Genomic DNA, 21095 nt, shown 5'->3' on the forward strand with positions numbered 1-21095 from the left:
GCTCGGCGGCACCGGGCCGGGGCGTGGCCTCGGGGTTGGCCAAAACCGGCGGGTTTTGCCTTAAAAACTCGTCGCTGCCGCCAGAGGCAGCCCCGGGGCGGGTCTTGTGCCCCCAGGGGAAACCGAGGTGTCCCCGTGTCCCCCCACACCACACCACACCACACACCCCTCCCCGGCCGCAGAGAGCACAAACGGACGGACAGAGCTCGGGTTTTAATGGCTGCAGGTCACGGCGCGGTCGCTAAGTGCCGGGGTGGGCGCAGAGCCCCGCCCGCCCCGGCGAGCCCCCCCGGGCCGCGGCCGAGCGCGGGGAGGGGGCGGCTGCGGGAGGAGGGGTCCCCGCCGGGGGATCCCCCCCGTCCCGGGGCACGCCGGAGCCACCGGCATCGCCCAGGCTCCGCTGCGCCTCCGGTGCCAGCTCGCGGCCCCCGGCACCCGTCCTGCCGTCCTGGGTGTCGCTGGCCGGGGCGGGCGGGGAGTCCCCGGCCCCGCTGTCCGCTCCGCCGGCGGCCGCCCCGCCGCGAGGCTCCGCCGCTTCCCCCGCGTCCTCCGGCCTCTTCCGCGGCCGCCCGCGACGCCGCTTCTGCGGGACGGTATCGCCGGGCGGCTCCGGGTGCCTCTTGGTGGCCTTGGGGTGCGGCGAGTCCCTCGGGCCGGGCCCCTCGCCGCCCCCCGCGCTCCGCGGCTTGGCGGGGCTCTCGGCCGCGGGGACGCTCACACCGGGGAGCAGCATGTTGAGCACCGGCACGGCCGCTTGCTGGCTCAGCAGCCCCGCCGGCCCGCTGGCGCCCGGGGCCAGCCCCAGCGGCAGGGACGGGGAGGCTGCGCCCACCGGCAGCGGCAGCGCCACCTTGACCGTGCCCGCCAGCGGCGCCGCCGTGAGCTTGGGCGCCAGGACGGGAGGGGAGGAGCGGACGGCGGCGGCACCGGGCGCCATCGGCCGCTCCCCCGGCGGGATGCGGGGCAGCAGCAGGGGCAGGCGGGCGACCAGGGCATTCACCTGGGGGCTGCTGGCCGCCTTGGGGGGCTCCGGGGGCTTCTTCTTCTCAGGCCGGGGGGGGCCGGAAGGCTTGGGGCCGCTCTCCTTCTTGACCTGCGGGCAGAGAAGCTGGTGGGGGGAGCCGAGCTGTGTCCCCAACCACGTCCCCCGGGCTGAGCAGGGAACTTGGGGGTCCTGGCTCCCCAACTGGCCCCGATGGGGTCCCACCTGCCCCTGGCTCCTGTCACCACTCTCAGAGGTGTCCACGCTGTTCTTCCTCGCTGTCGACGGGGTCCGGTTCTCACGGTGGATCTTCTCTGTGCCCTCTGCGGGTGCACAGGAGGTGATGAAAGTGGGACATGACCCTGGGCCCCTCAACCACACCATGGGCGATGGTTTGCAGCAGCTCAGCTACACCATGGGCAGCTGGAAGGGGACACTGGGGACCCATCTCCCAAACCCTCTGTGCCCCGATGGGGTCTGAGTGAGCCCAGTGCGGGGTGAGCGGGACAAGGACTCCATTCCACACACCTGAGACCACCATGGCCATGACCAGGTCAGCATGGGCCGAGCGGGAGCTGATGATATGCTGCTGGATGAGGAACTGGGCCACCTCCACGATGTTGTTGAAGGAGCGCTTGAGGATCTTCTCGGCCCAGTCGCAGGTCAGGGCGCAGGCCGCCTCCATCACCTCAATGTTGTAGGACTGCACCAGATCCGTCAGCTCCGACTGCTGCGGGAAGGACGAGCCATGAGCTCCCGCAGCACAGGGCAGGATGCCCAGATGTGAACAGGGCCTGATACTGACACCCCTGCAGGTCACAAGCCTGCACGGGCAGGTAGGACCTTGTGAGCTCCCTTTAGGGAGGCTCACGGGACAGAGCAGAACCTGCCCCCAGAGAGGACATCCCTCCACCCCTGCCTTCATTTCATTGGGATCTAACAAGCGAGGAGATTCATTACCCACCAAAAGGAGGTTGGCAAAACTCAAGCCATGGAGGCAGCAGAGGACTTACGGTCTCTGTCACTTTGAGGTCCAGGCTGGGCAGGGGTGGCAGGCTGACCACCGTCTTCCTCCGGACCCCGCTGTAGCAGTATGTTTGGAGGGGTTAAGGTTTTTTGCTGTCACACAAACGTGGCTGCAACAGGCGACGGGCCACAGCTCGAAAGGTTTCAGCTGTGGGACTCACGATGGGCTTGTCCCAGAGGCATGAGAGCAGCCGGACACAAGTTGAGATGCCCCCTTCATGGTGTGCTCCCTGCCCACCATCAGCTACCCCCAGGCTGCCCTGAGTGCAAGGTGCAAGGATGGGGCAACCCCATCAGCCAACTGAGCTGAACCTTCAGGAGACCAAAAACCAGGAACCAGACCCTCTCAGAAGCTACAAAATACCACCTCATACATAGACCTTTAAAAGAGGACAAGCTGGAGAAGCAGCACTGTCGCCACCAGTCCAAGCAGCTCCCCTGGCCAGCCAGGCACGTGGAAGGATATTTGGACTGTCCTCGGCCTCCCAGCCGTCGGGCTTTGATTTTTGGGAAGATCTCGCGGATGATCTTGCCGAAGTTGGCAGCGCTCAGCGGGCGGCAGCAGAGGTTATCGCAGTATCGCCTGTCGGGGAGGGCTGTGGGTTAAAGCCGTCCAACTCTTCTGCTGCCCTCTGGATGCACCAGATTCCACCCACGGATGTGGCTCGTTTCAGGAACCCAGGGTTGGGCCGGGCCATTCCCAAACAACCCCAGGCACTTGCTGCCCTCCAAACTGACCTCCCCGCCGGGCTTGTCTTGCCCCTGTGCTCACTTGTAGGCATCGTAGACATCCTGCTTGGGCAGGCAAGTGTCCGTGTGCTCCTCTAGGTGATTCCGGATCCAGTTGCACGCGTGCATGTACTCAGCTGTGCTCAGCGAGCTCAGGTCCAGGCTGCTGCTGCTCCCGTGGGAGCCGGGGACAAATCATTAATTAACAGAGAAGCAGCAGAAGCAGGACATGAGGCCGATCTGTGGCAATCTCCCCCCAGCCTCTTGTGATCTCTATCCCCCATTATCATCCTGACAGCCCCTGCTCTCCTGGCCACAGCCCCGGCTCGCTCCAGCACCCACCTCTTCTCCCCCAGGCTCGGTCCCGTCGGCAGCTGGAGGTAGAGATAGAGCTTGTCGTTGTCTGAGAACTTCTGGACATCTTGCTACAGCCAAAGGATCCACAGGGAGAATGGACCAGAGACAAAGAAAGGTTAAGGATCCAAAACAAGGAACAGCTGATAACAGCAGTAACTGATGGGGCATTGAAACCAGAGCACCTCTGTCAGCATGAACATGGCTGCGTGTGAGGGAACTGGGCAACCAAAGTTATAGGAACTGCCCCTCCAGGGAGCTGGAAAGGGTTGTCCCACACAGGGCTGGGGCAGCGGGTGCCACCCCCCAGGCAGGGTGATCAGGGGCTCTCAGGGCTAATCCCAGCAGCCAGATCCTGACCCGATGGGAAACAGGATCAGGCAAAACCCCGGGTTCAGTTTAGCTAGAAGAGAGACGTGGAGGCGCATCATTCCCTCACCCTCAGCGCAATGTGCCACGGAGGCACTCACCAGGATGGAGTCGACTTTGTTCTGCACGGCTTTGCTGTGCGGGACAGAGACAAAAGGTGTTAGGGCAGAGCAGGACGACACGGCAGCACCCAGGCGCTCCTCAACCCGCCACAGCCTCTGCCTAAGGCTCCCAAGGAGGGCACCATGCCCAGGCCCTTCCAGACCGCACACCAGCCACAATGCCAAGTGGGGACACTGGAGCACCAAGAGTCAAAGGCTGCCTGCACCCATGGGTCAGCACAGCCCGGTCTCCCCATGCTCTGGGCTTCCCTGTGCACCCACAACCCCGCTCTAGAGCTGCGTGCTCTACCCTGACCCCAGGGAGGGCAGAGCAGGCATAAACCCACATCCCACGGGGTCATAGCAGACTGGTCTGTGCTGCTGTGGGGCTCTGAATTGATTCTGCACCCAAAGAGGCAGCGCAGCACAACACTGTGCTCTGTGTTCAGCACTGAGCGCGGGACCAAGCAGGGCCAGCTGGAGGCCATGCCCCTCTGCAGTGCCAATGCTGCAAAGAACCACCACACGTATCCCTTTGGTACCCGGGGCTGCCAATTAATCAACCTGATTAAATGAACCCACATTTGGTAACACTCAGGTTAACTGGAAGAGGTGCGCGGGGAAAAGCAAGTGCTGCCCTTACGAGATGGTGCTCTTCAGCTCCTGCAGCAGTGTGCTTGACTCAGTCGTGCTGCCCCGGGAGCTGCCGGGTGACAAACTTCCCTTTTTGGCAGTTCGGGCACTCAGGTGCTCGTCAGCCATGACATGTGGTTCCTGCTGGGAAGTGAAAACCAAAAATTCAGCTGGAAACAAAGGGAAGAAAATCCCTTCGGAGTTACTGAACCCGCAGTGGGCACCCACAGGGCTGAGCTCCGGCTGCCTGCCCCGGGCCAGGCTTGGGAGGGACACAGGGCAGAGCAGGGCGGCCGTGGAGCTCAGCACAGCCTCGTCCATCCTGGTGTGAAGACATGCCCAGGCTCTGCAGGCTGAGCTCCATCAGCCGGCCACCAGCCACTGATGGACATGGAAATGGCCCCAGTGGCCCCCAGAGGGGTGTCTCCAGCAGCAAAGACTGTGACCGGCTCCGGGTACCCTGCTCCTGGCAGGGGACAGCGGTGCTGGGGGACACCGGAGCCCTGGCCCAGCACACGCGGAGGGACCAGCAGGGCAGGTCCTCGCTGGCTTGGTGTGCCCCAGGATGGGCAGTGGCGGGGAGAACGTGCCAGTCCCACGGGTCCCGGGTGCGAGCCTCTGCGGGCGGGGGGACAGCAGGACGGGAGTGATGGGGGCAGCGGGAGGGCAGAGGTCCCCGAGGACAAGGGACACGGTGGGGCGGAGAGCCCCAGGGACAGGGCGGGATGGAGAAGGGGGCTCCGTGACAGCGCAGCCCCGGCAGTGCCGGGGAGGGGACGGGAACGGTGACAGGGGACCGGGGGGCCGGGGTCATCCCGGGGTCATCACCGCACCCCCCGCCCCGCACCCACCTGCTCGGGCCGGTCCCCGCCACGTGCCGCTGCCCCGCGCGCAACAGGAACCGAAAGTGCAGCGCCCCGGCGGGACGCGCCCGCGGGCCCCGCCGGCTGCTTTTTTCTGATTGGCTGAGGCACCGCCGACCTGCCCGGATACTGCGTTCTCCTTTAATCCGATTGGCTGCTCTGGCTTTCCTACCCGGATACAAGAGGGGTCGGTCTCCTGAGTGGCCGCGCGAGAGCTGAAGTCTGCCTAGTAACAGACTTCTGATTGGTGGGGCGGGAGGAGGAAGCAGGAGTGTAAACGAGCGTGTGTGCGTGCACACGCTGTGCGTGCAGCGTGCGTGTGTGCGTACGTGTAGGGTGCATACATGTGGCATGTAGTGCACACATGTAGCATGTAATGTGCACACATGTAGCATGCAGTGCACACATGTAGCATGCAGTGTGTACACATGTAGCATGCAGTGCACACGTAGCATGCAGTGCACACATAGCATGCAGTTTGTACACATGTAACATGGAGTGCACACATGTAGCATGCAGTGCACATGTAGCATGCTACATGTACGCATGTAGTATGCAGTGCACACATGTAGCACGCAGTGCGCATGTAGCATGCAGTATGCATACATGTAGCATGGAGTATGTACACATAGAATCATAGAATCATAGAATCGTAAGGGTTGGAAAGGACCTTAAGATCATCTAGTTCCAACACCCCTGCCATGGGCAGGGACACCTTGCCCTAAACCATGTGGCTCAAGGCTCTGTCCAACCTGGCCTTGAACACCGCCAGGGATGGAGCATCCACAACCTCCCTGGGCAACCCATTCCAGTGCTTCACCACCCTCACTGTAAAGAACTTCTTCCTTATATCTAATCTAAACTTCCCCTGTTTAAGTTTGAACCCATTACCCCTTGTCCTACCACTACAGTCCCTAATGAAGAGTCCCTCCCCAGCATCCTTGTAGACCCCCTTCAGATACTGGAAGGCTGCTATGAGGTCACCACGCAGCCTTCTCTTCTCCAGGCTGAACAGCCCCAACTCTCTCAGCCTGTCTTCATATGGGAGGTGCTCCAGCCCTCTTATCATCCTCGTGGCCCTCCTCTGGACTCGCTCCAACAGCTCCATGTCCTTTTTATGTTGAGGACACCAGAACTGTACGCAGTACTCCAAGTGGGGTCTCACAAGAGCAGAGTAGAGGGGCAGGATCACCTCCTTCGACCTGCTGGTCACGCTTCTTTTGATGCAGCCCAGGATGCGGTTGGCTTTCTGGGCTGCAAGCGCACACTGCCGGCTCATGTTAAGCTTTTCGTCAACCAACACCCCCAAGTCCTTTTCTGCAGGGCTGCTCTGAATGTCTTCTCTGCCCAGCCTGTAGCAGTGCCTGGGGTTGCCCCGACCCAGGTGTAGGACCTTGCACTTGGCTTGGTTGAACTTCATAAGGTTGGCATCGGCCCACCTCACAAGCGTGTCAAGGTCCCTCTGGATGGCATCCCTTCCCTCCAGCGTATCAACCGAACCACACAGCTTGGTGTCATCGGCAAACTTGCTGAGGGCGCACTCAATCCCACTGTCCATGTCACCGACAAAGATGTTGAACAGGACCGGTCCCAACACCGATCCCTGAGGGACACCACTCGTTACAGGTTTCCAACTGGACATCGAGCCATTTACCACAACTCTTTGCGTGCGGCCATCAAGCCAGTTTTTTATCCACCGAGTGGTCCATCTATCAATGTAGCACGCAGTGCACACCTACAGCATGCAGTGCACACATGCAGCATGCAGTATGCAGACATGCAGCACGCAGTGCACACAGCAGTTGTGCATGTGCAACGTGCGCATATGTGCACAAAGCGTGTGTGCATGCACTGCATGTATTTGCCCTGTATGTGCCATGTGTGACGTGTTTGTGTGTGCAGCAGATGTCTGTGCAGCACATGCAGTGTGTGTGAGTGTGCACGGCACGTGTGTGCATGCAGTATGTGCGTGCACTGTGTGCAGGTGCCAGGCGCTGTGTGTGCAGCGTGATCACGCAGCATGTGTGCAGCCCGTGTGTACACATGCAGTGTCCATGGTCCCGCTCCAGGAGAAAACACTCCCAGTGCAGAGCCAGGCGGCACAAGGGGCGCGTTGGGACAATCCTGTCTGGAAGGACGGGGGGTTCACAGCATGTCCCTCCTCTGGGTATGGGCTCGTGTTCCGGCTCCAGGTCACACAACAGACTCGAGGTGCGATGGGGCGGCCAGAGCTCGGTTTATTTCAAGGTCACCAGAGGGGTGCCACGCCGGAGCTCCGGGTGTCGGGGTGCGCAGTGGCCTCGGGGGCTGTGCGCGGTGCCTAAACCCAGATATCGGAGGTGCAGTCCCCACCGGGGTACCGGATCTCGTGCGCCAGGCAGGGCCCGTCGGGCTCCTTCCCAAAATCCACCAGGAAGCTCCGGTTGACCGTCAGGCCGCCGTGCTCTGTGTCCACGTCCAGCTGCAGCATGACGGAGCCGTCCCTGCACAGGGCGAGAGCAGGAGGCTGGGGGGAGCTGCGCGGGGGGACCTGCCCCTGCGTGTCCCCCCATAGCTCGGACATCGCCCGTGTTCATCAGAGTTTTCTTACTCAATGAGGTCGGGGTAGAACTGCCTGTCCCAGGCGCTGTAGAGGGACGTGGTGACGTACAGCCTCTGCCCGTCCAAGCTGAGCTGGATCATCTGGGGTCCCCCCGGCACCCTCTTCCCCTGGGAGCAGACAGACATGCTGCTGGATGGTGCAGGACAAGGGGACACTCCTGCCTCCCCCATGCAGGTAGTGCAGGCTGCCATATCCATCCCATGGGATGCACAAGGACCCCTCCCCAGCCTCGCGATCACTGCCGGGGCTGGGAGTTTGGGGACATGGCCAAGCTCACCTGGATGACAAACGGGTCTGGCTGGCTCTGCAGCTCTTCATCCCTGCACACGCTCACGGGTCCTCCCTTGGTGATGCTGCCACCCACAAACACCTGCAAGAGAGCCAAGGTCAGCGAGGAGGGGCTGATCCCAACTGTCCCCACCAGGCAGAGGAAGAGCATGGGGACGCGAGCAGGAGCCTGCTGCTGCCTCACCTGCCCCACCAGCTTGGGCTTGCGGGTGTTGGAGATGTCGTACTGGCGGATGTCTCCGTGCAGCCAGTTGCTGAAATACAGGAACCTGTCGTCCAGCGAGATGAGGATGTCGGTGATGAAGCCTTGGGGAGGGTACGACAGAGCTGCACAGGCAGGCGGCAGCACCGGCAGTGCCCCGAGGAGCCGGGGAGCACCGCGGCACCCAGCCCGGGATGCACTGACCTGGCATGTCCGGGAGGAGCCATCCCTCCACCTTTTTGCTGGGGACTTGGATCACCTTCTCGGCCGCCCAGTCTCCTTGCTGTGGGAGATGTGAGACAGAGCACGGCCCCAGGGGGCTCAAGTGTTCATGGCAGAGGCAGGATAAGACCCAGTCCTGGGGCGGATTTTGCCTGCGCATGTCCACAACCCCTAGTGTCTAGGTCTGTAGAGCTACTTTGGAGCCATCTCTGGCTCTGCAGAGCCATGGGGAAGATGGGCTCTGCAACCCGAGGAGGGTAATTGAGGGGGCCAAAACCTTGTCTAATTTTCCAGTTAGATCAGCTGGTTTGGTGGAAGATAATTCTCTCTCCTCACCCAGTTTGTCATTACACACCACAACAGACACCAAGAAGATTGCTTGGGCTGTTGTAAATCCACAACAAAGGCAGAAATAAATCTCCTTTGAATTAAATCATCTCAGCCTAAGCTGCAGCCAGTCAGAGCAAGTCCTCTGGTGAGACTACGCTGAGCCAGCTCCTGGTTTGGGTGCACGGGGAGGCAGTGTGTGCCTCGGTGGGGACTGCAGCTGGCTGAGAGGACGATGGGGAATGCAGGAAGCGGGATGCTGCGGAGTTCTGCAGCGTGGTCTACCCTATTCTTCTGACCCTATGGCGTCCCCAGAGAGCACCTTGGTCTTGTAGAAGCGGTGGATGGCGCTGCTGATGGTGCAGCCCACGTAGCCCTCGGCGGCGTCGGGGTTGTGCAGGAAGCGGATCTCCAGGGGCGCCGCGTCCTCGCCCACATCGATGGCCTGGACGTAGGTGCGAGTGGTCCAGTCCCACACGTTGAGGTGGCGTCCGTAGCGCCCTGGGAGGGGAGGGGAGGGCAGGGGGGCACAGGGGATGCTGCGAGGTCAGTGTCTCAAGCTGACCTGAGGTTCAGGTGAGTCGTCAGCCCCTTCGGCTCCCCACAGAGGTGACCCCCTGGTCTTTGCACTAGCACACGCTGGTTGCTTTGGACTTTGGCAAAAGCCATGGGAAGATGCCCAGCATCCAACAGGGACCATCTCGCTAGGACGGGGCTGGGAAGGGCAGGGAGCCTTTGGGGGTGAGCTGGCCTGAGATGGAGCTTCATCTTTCATTCCTACAGCTGAAATCCAACCCCATGTACAGCTCAACAGCAGCATTTATGGACTGCCTTGGGTTGAACTTCTGGTGCTGTTGTGGTTTAAGCCCAGCCGGTAACTCAGAACCACGCAGCTGCTCACTCACTCCCCCCCTTCTTCTCCCCTGCTACCAGAGGGATGGGGAGGAGAATGGAAAGAATGTAAATCCCACGGGTTGAGATAAGAGCAGTCCAGTAACTAAGGTACAATACAAAACCACTACTGCTATCACCAATAGTAATAATGATAAGGGAAATAACAAGGGGAGAGAATATAAAACTAAAAGGGGAAAAGGAAAGGAAAACAATAAACACAAGTGATGCCCAATACAATTGCTCAGCACCCGCTGACCGATCCCCAGCCCAACCTGAGCAGCAATCTGGGCCTTCCGGGTAACTCCCCCCAGTTTCTATACTGGGCATGACGTGGTGTGGGATGGAAAAGCCCTTTGGCCAGTTTGGGTCAGGTGTCCTGTCTCTGCTCCCTCCCGGCTTCCCCTCCTCCCTGGCAGAGCATGAGACTGAAAAGTCCTTGATCCGAGTAAGCATTGCTGAGCAACAACTAAAACCATCGGTGTGTTATCAGCGCTGTTCTCAGGCTAAGTCAAAAACACAGCCCTGCACCAGCTACTAAGAAGGAGAAAAACAACTGCTACAGCTGAACCCAGGACCTTGGGTTCAGCTTGCATCTGAAGCGTGTTCACAGTAGCAGGGTTGGGTCTGCCTGTTGCCTTCCAAATAGCACCAAAAGAGGGTTGAAATCTGGCCGCCTTGCAGCCCTGCTCAGCATCTCCCTCCTGGAGTTTTTAAACAACTGTTTTCTCACCTTTCTTCAGATCAGCTGGGTCAAATCCATATCCCAGGCATTTTGGCATTCCCCATTCAGTGCTGATCAGGACGTTATGGCGTGGCTGGTACCAGAAGTCATAACCCATTGAGGGGATCTTGTCCCCTTTCTCCCAGTTCCCCTTGATCTCAAAGGTCTCTCCATCCAGCAGAATAAAGCCACCTGATGAGAAAACAAAACCACATGGGTAGTGAGGAAATCATCCAGATCAGCAGTTCCCACGTTATAAAACAAGCAACAACAGATATATCAACCCGCTGCAGTATGGGCTGGGAGACCTGGATGAAGCCTCCAGGACAGCTCTGTATGTGGGGATGGTTCCTCCTGTCCAGACCCTCTCCCTGGGGGCCTGAGGTACCTTTCCCGCTGCCGGCCGGGTCTCCCAGGGTGCTGATCATGATTTCACCACTGCCCAGGCAGTGGGAGGTGTGGGGGTAGCCCAGGTTGCACTTCCAGAACACGTCCTCTGGGTTCACAACCTGCCGGGAGTTCACAGGCACCATCAAGTCCTTCCCAGCCAAGAAGGGTGTTCAAGTGCTGCGCTGAACGCAGGTTCACAGCACAGTGCTACCCCGTGGCGTGGCCGAGCAGCTCATGCCTGACCTCAGGATGGGACTTGCCGTGCAGCCAGCACGGTCCCGCATCCCCATCGCACACCCTCCCGGGGGCAAACTGCACGCAGATACCTGGGGCTTCTTCAGAGACATGTGCTGCAGGCAAGACATGGGCTGTGAACCTGACAGACAGCGCTGTGCCTGGCACCTGGCATGCCCTGGCCCCCTCCTGCACGGGGCTGGATGGAGAACTCAGTATTTGCAAATCAACAAGAGAACAAACACCTTCTATGGCCTTCCCATATTGTCATCTGGACATCAGGGTCTTGCAAAGCTCTCGGATGTACCCCAAAAGCCTCTTTGCTGAGCCGTCCCCACGATCCCAGTCCGTTCACCTTTAATGTGTATTAAAGGTACCTTGAAAAGCCTGGGAGCTCGCGGGTCGGTTCCCACATCCACCACGTAGATGCGGGAGGAGATGAAGCTGGGGAGGATGAGGCGGTTGCGCTTCTTGGTGGCGTCCCCGAAGCAGCTGCTGCAGGTATTCCACCCCGAGTGGTGCAGCTCGTCCCCCAGGTTGGGCATGGGCAGGCGGTGGATCACCTGCAAAGCCCCAGCCCCGCTTGCCCCGGCTGCTCCTCTGCCAAGTGCATGGTCAGAGGCAGACCGGGGGGCTCCGTGCGCTGCAGACCCCACCACAAGGTCAGGATGCCTCAGGCAAGCTTCAGCCTCCCCAGGGGAGCGATGGTGCACGGGGGAGCTTGAGGATGGGGTGTGGAGCAGATTTTATGTGTGTTTTGTAAGCACAGGGAGGTTCAGGGTCTTGGGGAGAACAGGGCAGGCACCAGCCTCAGTAGTGAGCCAGCAGCTTTGGGGAGAGGGAAGGACAAGCACTGAGCTGCTTCCCAGGCTGAGATAAAGTGTTTGGTACCTGACAGTAGTGTGAAGATTGGGGGTTGACATCCACAGTGGCCAGAAAGTCGGGTTTCTTCCTCCCTGTGTTCCTGTAGATGCAGGGCACATACACAATCTCCTCCCGGGGTCCTTTCAAGACAGAAACATCACATGAGCATCAGCAGAAACCACCTTTGGCAGAATCAAAACCTTGCAGGAGCCTCTGGTCAGCCTGGATCTTGCTCCCGGGGGGCCCATGTGCTCCCCCATGTTTATGGGGTGGTTGGATGTGCATCTCTGCCATACCAGAGGCACGAGGCTGAGTCAAAGGTAGAACCCCCCCAAGGCCCCTGGGCCATCCCATAGTCCTACCAAGTAGTGAAAATCTATTCATTTCAATCCCTGCCCAGCCCTGCCAACACGTGTGGCTGTTTTAAAGACTCATCTCTTCATTGTTGTTTTCTTGGTTCAAAGACATGTCAGGAGAGGAGTCACAGATCATGAGCAAGCTCCAGAGCCCTTTAAGGTTTTTCAGAGGTGTTTGCTAAGCCCTACAGAAGAGGATTAAGGGAGGGATGGCCAGAAATGATGCATTCATCAGTCTCTTCACATTAGAGCACCAGTGTTTTGGCAATGCAGCAAGAAGGATACTCGGGTAAAGTGTCCAAACATGTAAGGAAGCAGCCCATGAGGCTGGTTTTTATACGAGGAGGTTTTGTCACGTTGTGATCCCAGCTATCAGGCCAGAGTGCAATGGACGAGGATGGTCACCTCTCCCTTCCCAGGTTTAACTCCATTGGTGGTGTCTGGTGGTGTAATGGGCTCTACCCATACAATTGCCTCTGAGAAACTGAAAAAATCCATTTGGTTTTGCCCAGGGAAGCCGCAGGTGTCTCTGCTGCAGGCTATGACCCATCCCAAGCCAGCCCGAAACCTGAAAGGGTTTGTTCTGACACCAAGCTGTCATTATGCAATTGATGTTTGGCCTCAGGACAGACCAGAAACAAAACCATCGCTTCCCTACGCTTGCTGAGAGCCTCCTCAGAGAAGAGAGTTAATTGATAACGCCCTCTTGAAAGCGTTGTTTTAATGTTCACTACATCACCACAGCTCTTCCCTGCCTGCCCGGGATTTCAGACTTGCCTTTCATGGCATCCAGAGGTGAGGCGAAGCCAGGACCACACGCTCCACACTCTTCTGCGTTGGGAAGAGCAGAAACAAACAGAAATGAGATGACAGCGGGTTCTTTTAATCCCCTTTTTCCAAAGGAACTGCTCGCTGGAGTGGCCGCAGATCCCGCTCTGTGGCAATGGCCAAGGTGAGCTGGGACACCCGTGTGCATCTGAACGACCCCCAGAAAGGTCTGGGGCTCTGGGCAGCCAAACCTGCCAGTGATAGATTCCTAGTGCAGGGGGGCACAAGGCTCAGAGCAGCGTCTCTGCTTTGCCTCTCTACGTGTCCCTGCGGCAGAGGAAGGCTGCTCAGGACGTGCAGGGGCAATGCCAGGCTCGCATGGCCGCAGGGAGACGCCGAGAGGAGAAGGAGGGGATGCAACGAGGAAAGGAGGCAGCATGGCCAGGCTGCTGCACCGGGAGAGGAGCCGAGCAGAGCGGGGTGAGCAGGGGGATGAGCCGAGCCCCAGGCTCTGCTCCGTGGCTCCTCCTGACCCTCTCTTGGGTGGCTGCACTTTGCTGTGCTTTGGCTTCGGGGCATTCATGCGAAGCTTTCGCATAGAAAGCCTTGTTTCCACCCAACATGTTCAGAGCCCATGGCGTTGGTCTCCTCGCCAGCTCCTGGCACCATCCTGGGGGTCCCTGTGATGCTGCTGTGGGTCTCCAGGCACGTCAAACCCCACCAGCCTCGCCCTCCAAAACACCTTAAAACTGCTGAGAGAGTTTTGCTCAATGCTGTAGAAGGAGAGCTGTTAGGAAACAGTCACCACCACCAGCAGGACCCTTCTCCCCATCTACAATGGTAAGCCTGAGGAGCGGGAGGAAAACCCCTGGCTAAATTGTACGCCTCAGCTTTGCTGCGTCAGCTTCTTACTTGGTTTTATTCTTATTCATCACTCGTGTGCCTGCTCCTCCAGGGAAATGCTCCTACGTGAAGCAGTGAGAAACCACCCCTCCAGCTTGCTTCTCCCTTCTCCTTACATTACTCCTGCAAAAACAGCCCCATTAAAGCCAGACTTTACGCTGGGGACTCCCTGCCATGGTAAATCTGACTATAGCAAGCACAGTCTGTACAAGTTGCAGTTGAATAAATGAGAGAATAGTTAGAGGGCTTTTAATAATCAGTCTACCTAAACGTTTCCTGGCGCTTTTAGTAGCTTGAGAAAAGAAACCCTTTCCTGCCCAGAGAAAACACCACATTCATCCCCATGTTTCTTTTCACTTTATGCTTTCTGGGTGTCTGAGTAACAAAACCATGATACCCAGCTCCAAATGAGTTTAGGAGGGCTCCAGAGCAGAGCTCATGGCCAAAAGGCAGCAGCAGTCCAAAGCCTTCTCTTTTGAGAGCAAGCTGCAGTCAATGGAGAGATCTCTTACCTGTTGTGGAGGCAGGGTTGGATCTCACCTGCTGATGAGCAGCGGAAGGAGACGATCCTGCCTGCATCCTGCCTGCTCGGAGCGCGTCAAGAGAGAAGATGGAACTCCGTGGGGGTTCAAATATATAGGGAGCTGGATGGGGAGAAAGAGGCTTTTGGAAAAGGATGCCAAGGGGAGGATCCAGACACCTTGGGGTGTGGGAGGTACCAGGGCAGCCTTTAGCGTCTTAAAGCACTGCAAACGTGCAGGGAAGCTGTTTCAGTGCTGCCAGAACCTCCTCCCCTCCCACAGGGGTAGGGGACTGAGCTGTTTCTGCACTGCACGGAGCACACACATTCCTGTACACAGGAAAAACAAGGGCTTTTAGCCATGGAGAAAAAGCAGGCTGCTCCTCTGCTCTGAGTCCCTGCAGTGTCTCACATTCCCCTGTGGGGCTGACAGGGTGCCCCTGATGAAGGATGGGCAAGCACTGCATTTCTAACCACAGAAATAATGTTATGAGGTTGCAGATATTAATCACAACTGAAAATGAAAAACGAGGACCGGGTTTCTTTTAATTGCAGGCTGCGTGTTTACTGTGGGATGTTAATTTGCTGCTGTGAGGAGGGCAGAAGCCAGGTAACAGTTTTCCCCATGACACATCTGACTTAGTCAGTGCCTGCTACTGCTGCTGGCTGCGAAGCTGGGTGTCAGCTACCTTGGCTTGTAAGGGCTGAGCAGTGGATGCTCGGCCTCCACAGGTACATCCTTGCTGGCAGGTTCCTCCAGTGCTTGCCCCAGATGCAGGCTCTGAAACCAGCAATGGTCAGGCACTGCCATCCGTGGAGTTTGGCAGCACAGAGACCGATGGCCTTGGCTCACTCTCTTCCACCCTCACCTGCCTGGGCCTGAATGCTTGGATGTGATGTAGGGAAACACTGTGGGAGACAGTGTCATCCTCCACAGGAACGTCTCTGGTGCAGTTCAGCAAGGGGGGAGTTACTTCTCTTAGGGAGGAGGGGTGATGCCAGCACCCTCTGTCCCAATGGAGCTGCTGTTGGCAGCTGCAAAGGACCTGATGGGTGCTGGCACCAGGGAGAAGTTTCTTCCAAGTAACCACTAGAGGGAACAGGCGGAGCATCCAGTGTCAGCCACCCCAATGCTCTGCCCTCCTGCACCGTGTTCCACATCCCCCGGGATAACCCGTGCACAAGGGTGAGGAAAGGCCCACGCTCCCTGAAACATGGAAATCAGGACCCAAAGACTTGGGAACGGCTCTCGGAGGAGACGAAATGGTTTGCTCGTACCAGCAGCAATATGTCCACGTCCATCCAGCTTGGGCAGAGCATGGCCTGATGATGGAATGAGGAGCTGGGTCACCTCTATTGCGTTGCCTGTTGATGTTCATGGTGCAGACCAAACCAGGCTGAGTCCTCGCCTTGCTGTGCAACTTCCTGCAAGACAGAGATGATGCTCAGTGGTGTGAGGGGGAGCAGGCTCTGATCACCCCCAGAAACACGGCCGTGCACTAAGGGTGTTCTTGCCCGCACTAATGTGGATGGTGTCTGGCCCCATCACAAGGAGGGGTCTCCAGGGTGGATCCAGCTCTACTGCTTCCAGCCATCTGGACCACATGCTGGCATAGGGATGTCTGCTGGACAGACTCTTCTTCCAGCCAACAGAGAGGAAGAGGAGTCACCTCTGCTGAGACATGTGCTTTGTAGGGTCTCTCCGCATCAGGGACAACCCCTGAGAAGGCCCTCAAACAAGGCAGGTCTGGAGGATCCGAATGGAGTGTTCTGAAACTTGGGACCTCATTTAAAGTCATTCTCTCTGGCCAGGGGAATTGTTCTCCAGAAGGGATTGTTTCTCTCCTGAGACCATTAAGGGTGCACAAGAGAGCTGCAACAGTTTGGCCATGGGAAGTGTGAAGCAAGAGAGGACGTTTTCTTCCAAGGTGATTATGTAAAAAGCTAAAATTTAACAGGATCCACATTATAGCCACATTTTTAGAACCTTTGTGTTTCAGGAAGACCAACAGGCACTTCTGACCAGCCATTCTTCCTGTCATCGGAATCTCTAAAACCTTGACATAATCATTAACCACTGCTGGAAACAATATACAAATGCTTCAAGGAAATAAAACCATGAATATGTAGGTGATGCGAAGAACAGTTTTATTTGTGTTTAAAGCAGAACACAAGGGCAAACCAGTGTCAGGAAACAGGCACCTCTTTCCAAACTGAAGCACTTGGTGCTCCTCTGGCACCTGAGCACGTGCAAGGAGCCAGCGGGGCTCTTGTGCAGGGGAAGACTGTCCAGGAAGGACGTGGCCGAAGAACAGAGGCTCAGATGAACTGGGCACTTCACTTGGTTTTGCCTTAGTCATCAAGGGTGAGCAAGCTCTGAAACAGAAGTGAGAGCTCAGCACCTTCCCACCGGCCCCGGTACAGAGAGCAGTAGCCAACAGGCTGGAACATCGAGGCAAGGCCTGAGAGGCCTGTAGCAATGAAGCGGGGCGCGGTGGACATGTGGTACCTGCCCAAAGGCACCGTGTGTGAGCAGCTGCCTGGGCTCTGCTCTGTGACTCGTGCCCAGGGCTTGCTTTGCACAGAGAACACCACTGAGAACGCGCCATGTGTCTGGTCACTGGTCTGCCTGAACCAAAGCCTCGCAACAGGGCAGAGCTTCCACAGCTCGCGTTAGCAGAAATCTAGACTCCAGCAATGAATGGGGACCCAAACCCAGTTACCCTACGCTCGCTCTTAACGGCTGCACTACGGAGGAGAGAGAAGAAGGGGGTCTTTCCCATGGCAACTAGGCCACAATGTTGGAGGTGGAATCTCCAGAAGGGAAGTGGATGTCATGGGCAAGGCAGGGCCCACAGGGTTCCTTTCCAAAATCCACCAGGAAGTTCTTGTTCACGGTCAGGCCTCCCTTCTCAGTGTCCACATCAATCTGCAGCATGACAGAGCCTTCCCTGCAAGTGGACAAGAGCGCAGCTATTACACACAAGCAAACCTCAACCAACTGAAACACTTGTGCTCTCCCCAGCTAAACCCTGGCACTGCAGCTCCACACGGGCAGCGGCTGCTCCGTGCCCAGGCAGAGATGTTTGCGAGTTGACTGCATGGGGAAGTCAACAGGAAGAAGCTATGGGAGGATGTGGGGAAAATCTGTCCCCCTGCAATCACACACGTACCCCTGTAGCCCCCCAGACGAGGAACCTTCTCCGTTCCTAACACGGAGGCCATGCGAAAGAGGCCCTTGGCCTCCCCAGCATTTCTTACTTGACCAGGTTCGGGTAGAACTGCTTGTCCCATGTGCTGTAGAAGGAGTTGGTGACGTACAGCCTCTTGCCATCCAAGCTGAGCTGCAGCCTACTGGGGCCGCCGTACACTCTCTTGCACTGAAGGCACAACAGACAGCAGGGATGTTACTGCCTCTTGCTCTGCACAGCCAAGCACAAGCAGGGGCAGAAACCCTGGGCAGAGAATTAGCAGAGCAAAGGACACCCGAGGGCAAAGAGAGCAGGACTCACCTTGACCACCAAGGGCTCGGGCTGGCACTTCAGCTCTTCATCTCTGCACACAGTCACGGGTCCACCTCTGAGGATGCTGCCTCCCACAAACACCTATAAGTGAGGCAGGGAGAGACGTGTTGTCTGGTCATCTACCCACCAGCATCTCTGCTAAGGAAGCCACCAGTGCAAGCCCTTCTGCCCCTGCCTTACCTGTCCCACCAGCCTGGGCTTGCAGTTCCTGGAGAGCTCGTATTGGCGGATGTCTCCGTGCAGCCAGTTGCTGAGATACAGGTACTTGTCATCCAGAGAGATGACAAGGTCGACTGTGAAGGCTGGGGCAGAGAAACAAAGAGCTCCAGAGAAGGCAGCATCAACAGAAACGTGCCCTGCATCGAGCCCCAGCTCTCGTCTCACCAGCTGAGGGGACACAAACCTGGCATCTTGGGCATAATCCATCCCGCCACTTCCTTGGCTGGAATCCGGATCACCTCCTCCACTGCCCAGTTGTCTCTCTGCACAAGAGACACAGGCACCGCACCATGAGCGCTCCTGCTGCTCGCACAGGGCAAAGCTGCCTGGGGAAGGCTCCCCCTGCACGCAGCTACTACACGAGCACTTGCCTCGCACTTGTAGAAGCGGTAGATGATGCCGCTCAGGGCACAGCTGACGTATCCCTCGGCAGCATCGGGGTTGTGCAGGAATTTAACGCTCAGGGGCAGAGAGTCCTCCCCCAGGTCAAAGCACTGCGTGAGGGTGCGGCAGGACAAGTTCCACACGTTCAGGCGGCGTCCATAGACCCCTGAGGAAAAGGAAAACCGAGTCAGAACAGGAGGGGTCCCACGGGCACGAGCCCCTCCCCAGGATGCTCACAGACAGGGACAGCCATGGCAGCGACGAGCCAGCATCAGCAGAGAAGCTGCTGTGAGGTAGGAGCAGTGGGAGCACACAGGGACCAGCCTCACTTAAGGGCAGATGCTGCACGTCCTCTAGCAGTGCCTGTCAAATGGGCCGTGTGGGGAGGAACCTGCCTGTGCCCCTCTCCAGCTCTGGAAGTTTCTCTGATGCCATCGACACCCTCCCACCCCCCGGTGAGTGCTGGCTCAGCACTTGCACCCGTATTCCCTCACCTTTCTTCAAGTCGTCGGGATTAAAGCCCCATCCCGCACGTTTGAGGGCCATCCCAGCAGAGCTGATCAGAACATTGTGGCGTGGCTGGTACCAGAAGTCGTATCCACTTGGGGGGGCCTCGCACTCGTTTTCCCAGTTCCCCTTCAGCTCAAAGGTCTGTCCATCCAGCACTATAAATCCACCTGGGATGCAGAAAGGGGACGCATGGAAGAAAACCCATACTCCACTTCCAAACCTGCCATTGGCTCAGGGAGCTACTCCAGGGCAAAGTACCTTTGGAGTTGCCAGATGGGTCTCCAACGTTGGCAATCAGAATGTCACCGTTAGGCAGGCTGCGAGGCACGTTGAGGTACCCCTTGTTGCACTTCCAGAAGACCTCCACTGGCTCAATCGTCTGGGAAAAGTTGACACAAACACACACTTCAGCCTCCGAGTGCTCAGCTCGTTCCACACGCCCTGACAGAGCCTTTGGCCACCAGACGGATCTCTCCTGGACCTCTTCTTTTCAAGACCTCACTCTTGCTAGGGCCTGCTCCTCCTTGCAGAGGAGCACCGAAGGCTCTGAGCTCTCCTCTACACAGACAAGAATGCGGCAGCACCTAACTCAGAACAGCTTGTCTGTCTGTGCTGTGACTGCCAGTTATCAGACTCTCTCTGAAGGCAAGAGGCACAGAAAGGAACGCAACGATGATGGGAGCCTCCCTTGCTCTGGAAAGGAAAGAGCTGAGAGGGAAACGGGACCCAGCTCTCTACAATCAGGGTGGAAGAGAAGATGAGGAGAGAACCCTTCTTCCCTGTGTATTATTCCAGAAGCAGCAGTTCCCAACTCCTTCCCAGAAACTTGTCTCTGCATCACCTTTGGCATACCTTACACAGCCTGGGAGCCCGGCACTGGGAACCCACATCCACCACGTAGATGCGGGAGGAAATCAAAGAGGGAAGAATCAGCTTGGTCCTTTGCGTGTTGACATTGTCAAAGCAGGTGCAGCCAGCGCTCCACCCCGAGGAATGCAGCTCGTCTTTGAGGTTGGGCATGGGCAGGCGGTGGATCACCTAGGCAGTCAAGGCAGAGTTAGGGTAGCGCAGGGAGCAGGGACAAACGGGCACCCTAATGCTGCACATGCTTGGGTCTTGGTAGCCTCCATTTGACTGGGGCTGGCACTGCCTCTAGAGACTCAGGGAGGAGCAGAGTGCTCCTTGCACTGGCCACTGCTCTTCGTTAGGGAACTGTGGGCAGCTGAAGAATGGGAGATCCTTCCAAGAATTCCTCACCCTGTGCAACTACAACTGAGGAAATCATGTTTAGGAAGAAATGATGATTATCATCCTGACAGAAGTGGTGCACTGCTCTGCAAAGTCCTCCTTAGAAGGGACCTCAAAATGTGGTAAAACTTTCAGATGGCTACATTGGCTTTAAAGTACATTTTCTTCTAAGCTTTTGTAGAAGTGGGCTGAAGTACCAAAGCTCTTGCACTAATGGGTTCTCAGGTCATATATACACCCTTGAAGTAGATAACCTGCCTTTGCAGCCTTCAGAGACAAGTGAATGCCCACTCCCCGTGTAGGATGAGAGCAGGCAGGGTGGTACAGCGCACAACAGAACATCTCTGACATGGCAGCACCACAGAAACGTCCTGAACTCTGCAGAAGGACTGGATACCCTCAAGCACCTGGGTCACTAGAGACCATTTCTGGCTCACTGGCAGCACCAAATGCTCTGGAAGTGAGTTGGGAAGTGAGTCAGAACCAACTTGTCCCCGGGACACAGAGATGGAGATGATTCAACTAGATCCAGGCATAAAGGGACAGCAGAAAGAGAGCAGAAAGGTGAGATTCTCAGTGAACAGCATCCCTGTCCTGCACATAACACCAGTGGAGAAGCAAGAAGTAGACCTATCATGACAAAACTCACAAGGGATTTCCCAGAGCGGTTTTGCAGGACACAACCAGGATGTAGTGGAAAAAAAATGAAGCCAGAGTGGTTGAGACAAAAAAATGCAGGAAGATAAGAAGTTGCAATGCTTAAGCAGAGAGCTGGCAGGAAGGAATGGCTATCAACCTGATTTTCCCCAACAAAAAAGAGTGAATGTCCTGAATGTGGAGGCACTACAGAAGCACAAAGCCA

General features: G+C 57.4%; 3 protein-coding genes across 7 annotated transcripts; all 3 read right to left on the reverse strand.

The window, feature by feature from the left end:
- Window positions 1-198: 198 nt before the first annotated feature.
- On the reverse strand, window positions 199-5148 carry RFX5 (regulatory factor X5). 4 transcript variants are annotated; one of them, XM_032920374.1, is made up of 10 exons: window positions 5046-5148; window positions 4205-4335; window positions 3531-3595; window positions 3080-3162; window positions 2781-2906; window positions 2475-2591; window positions 1996-2077; window positions 1511-1712; window positions 1208-1305; window positions 199-1093 (listed from the first exon to the last, which is right to left on the reverse strand). In XM_032920374.1, the coding sequence occupies exons 5-10, from the start codon at window positions 2864-2866 to the stop codon at window positions 242-244; spliced, it is 1437 nt and encodes a 478-aa protein (XP_032776265.1). In that variant the 5' UTR covers window positions 2867-2906; window positions 3080-3162; window positions 3531-3595; window positions 4205-4335; window positions 5046-5148; the 3' UTR covers window positions 199-241. The 4 variants fall into 4 exon arrangements, with proteins under 4 accessions (XP_032776265.1, XP_032776266.1, XP_030329812.1 ...); XM_032920375.1 differs by having other exon boundaries at window positions 4205-4338; window positions 5046-5146; XM_030473952.1 differs by having other exon boundaries at window positions 3562-3595; window positions 5046-5140.
- Window positions 5149-7274: 2126 nt separating this feature from the next.
- LOC115602645 (methanethiol oxidase-like) lies at window positions 7275-14596 on the reverse strand. 2 transcript variants are annotated; one of them, XM_030473967.1, is made up of 13 exons: window positions 14548-14596; window positions 14341-14472; window positions 12935-12988; window positions 11829-11941; window positions 11315-11500; window positions 10702-10822; window positions 10323-10505; window positions 9021-9199; window positions 8354-8432; window positions 8132-8253; window positions 7937-8029; window positions 7648-7766; window positions 7275-7540 (listed from the first exon to the last, which is right to left on the reverse strand). In XM_030473967.1, the coding sequence occupies exons 2-13, from the start codon at window positions 14405-14407 to the stop codon at window positions 7378-7380; spliced, it is 1479 nt and encodes a 492-aa protein (XP_030329827.1). In that variant the 5' UTR covers window positions 14408-14472; window positions 14548-14596; the 3' UTR covers window positions 7275-7377. The 2 variants fall into 2 exon arrangements, with proteins under 2 accessions (XP_030329827.1, XP_030329828.1); XM_030473968.1 differs by lacking the exons at window positions 14341-14472; window positions 14548-14596 and adding an exon at window positions 13838-13863.
- A 2540-nt stretch (window positions 14597-17136) lies between these two features.
- On the reverse strand, window positions 17137-20020 carry LOC115602528 (methanethiol oxidase-like). Its single transcript, XM_030473709.1, has 9 exons — window positions 19838-20020; window positions 19244-19364; window positions 18970-19152; window positions 18459-18641; window positions 18276-18350; window positions 18053-18174; window positions 17861-17953; window positions 17610-17728; window positions 17137-17299 (listed from the first exon to the last, which is right to left on the reverse strand). The coding sequence occupies exons 1-9, from the start codon at window positions 20003-20005 to the stop codon at window positions 17137-17139; spliced, it is 1227 nt and encodes a 408-aa protein (XP_030329569.1). The 5' UTR covers window positions 20006-20020.
- Between the last annotated feature and the right edge of the window lie 1075 nt (window positions 20021-21095).

This window comes from Strigops habroptila, chromosome 22 (genome assembly GCF_004027225.2).
Source record: "Strigops habroptila isolate Jane chromosome 22, bStrHab1.2.pri, whole genome shotgun sequence".
Taxonomy (NCBI): Eukaryota; Metazoa; Chordata; class Aves; order Psittaciformes; family Psittacidae; genus Strigops; species Strigops habroptila.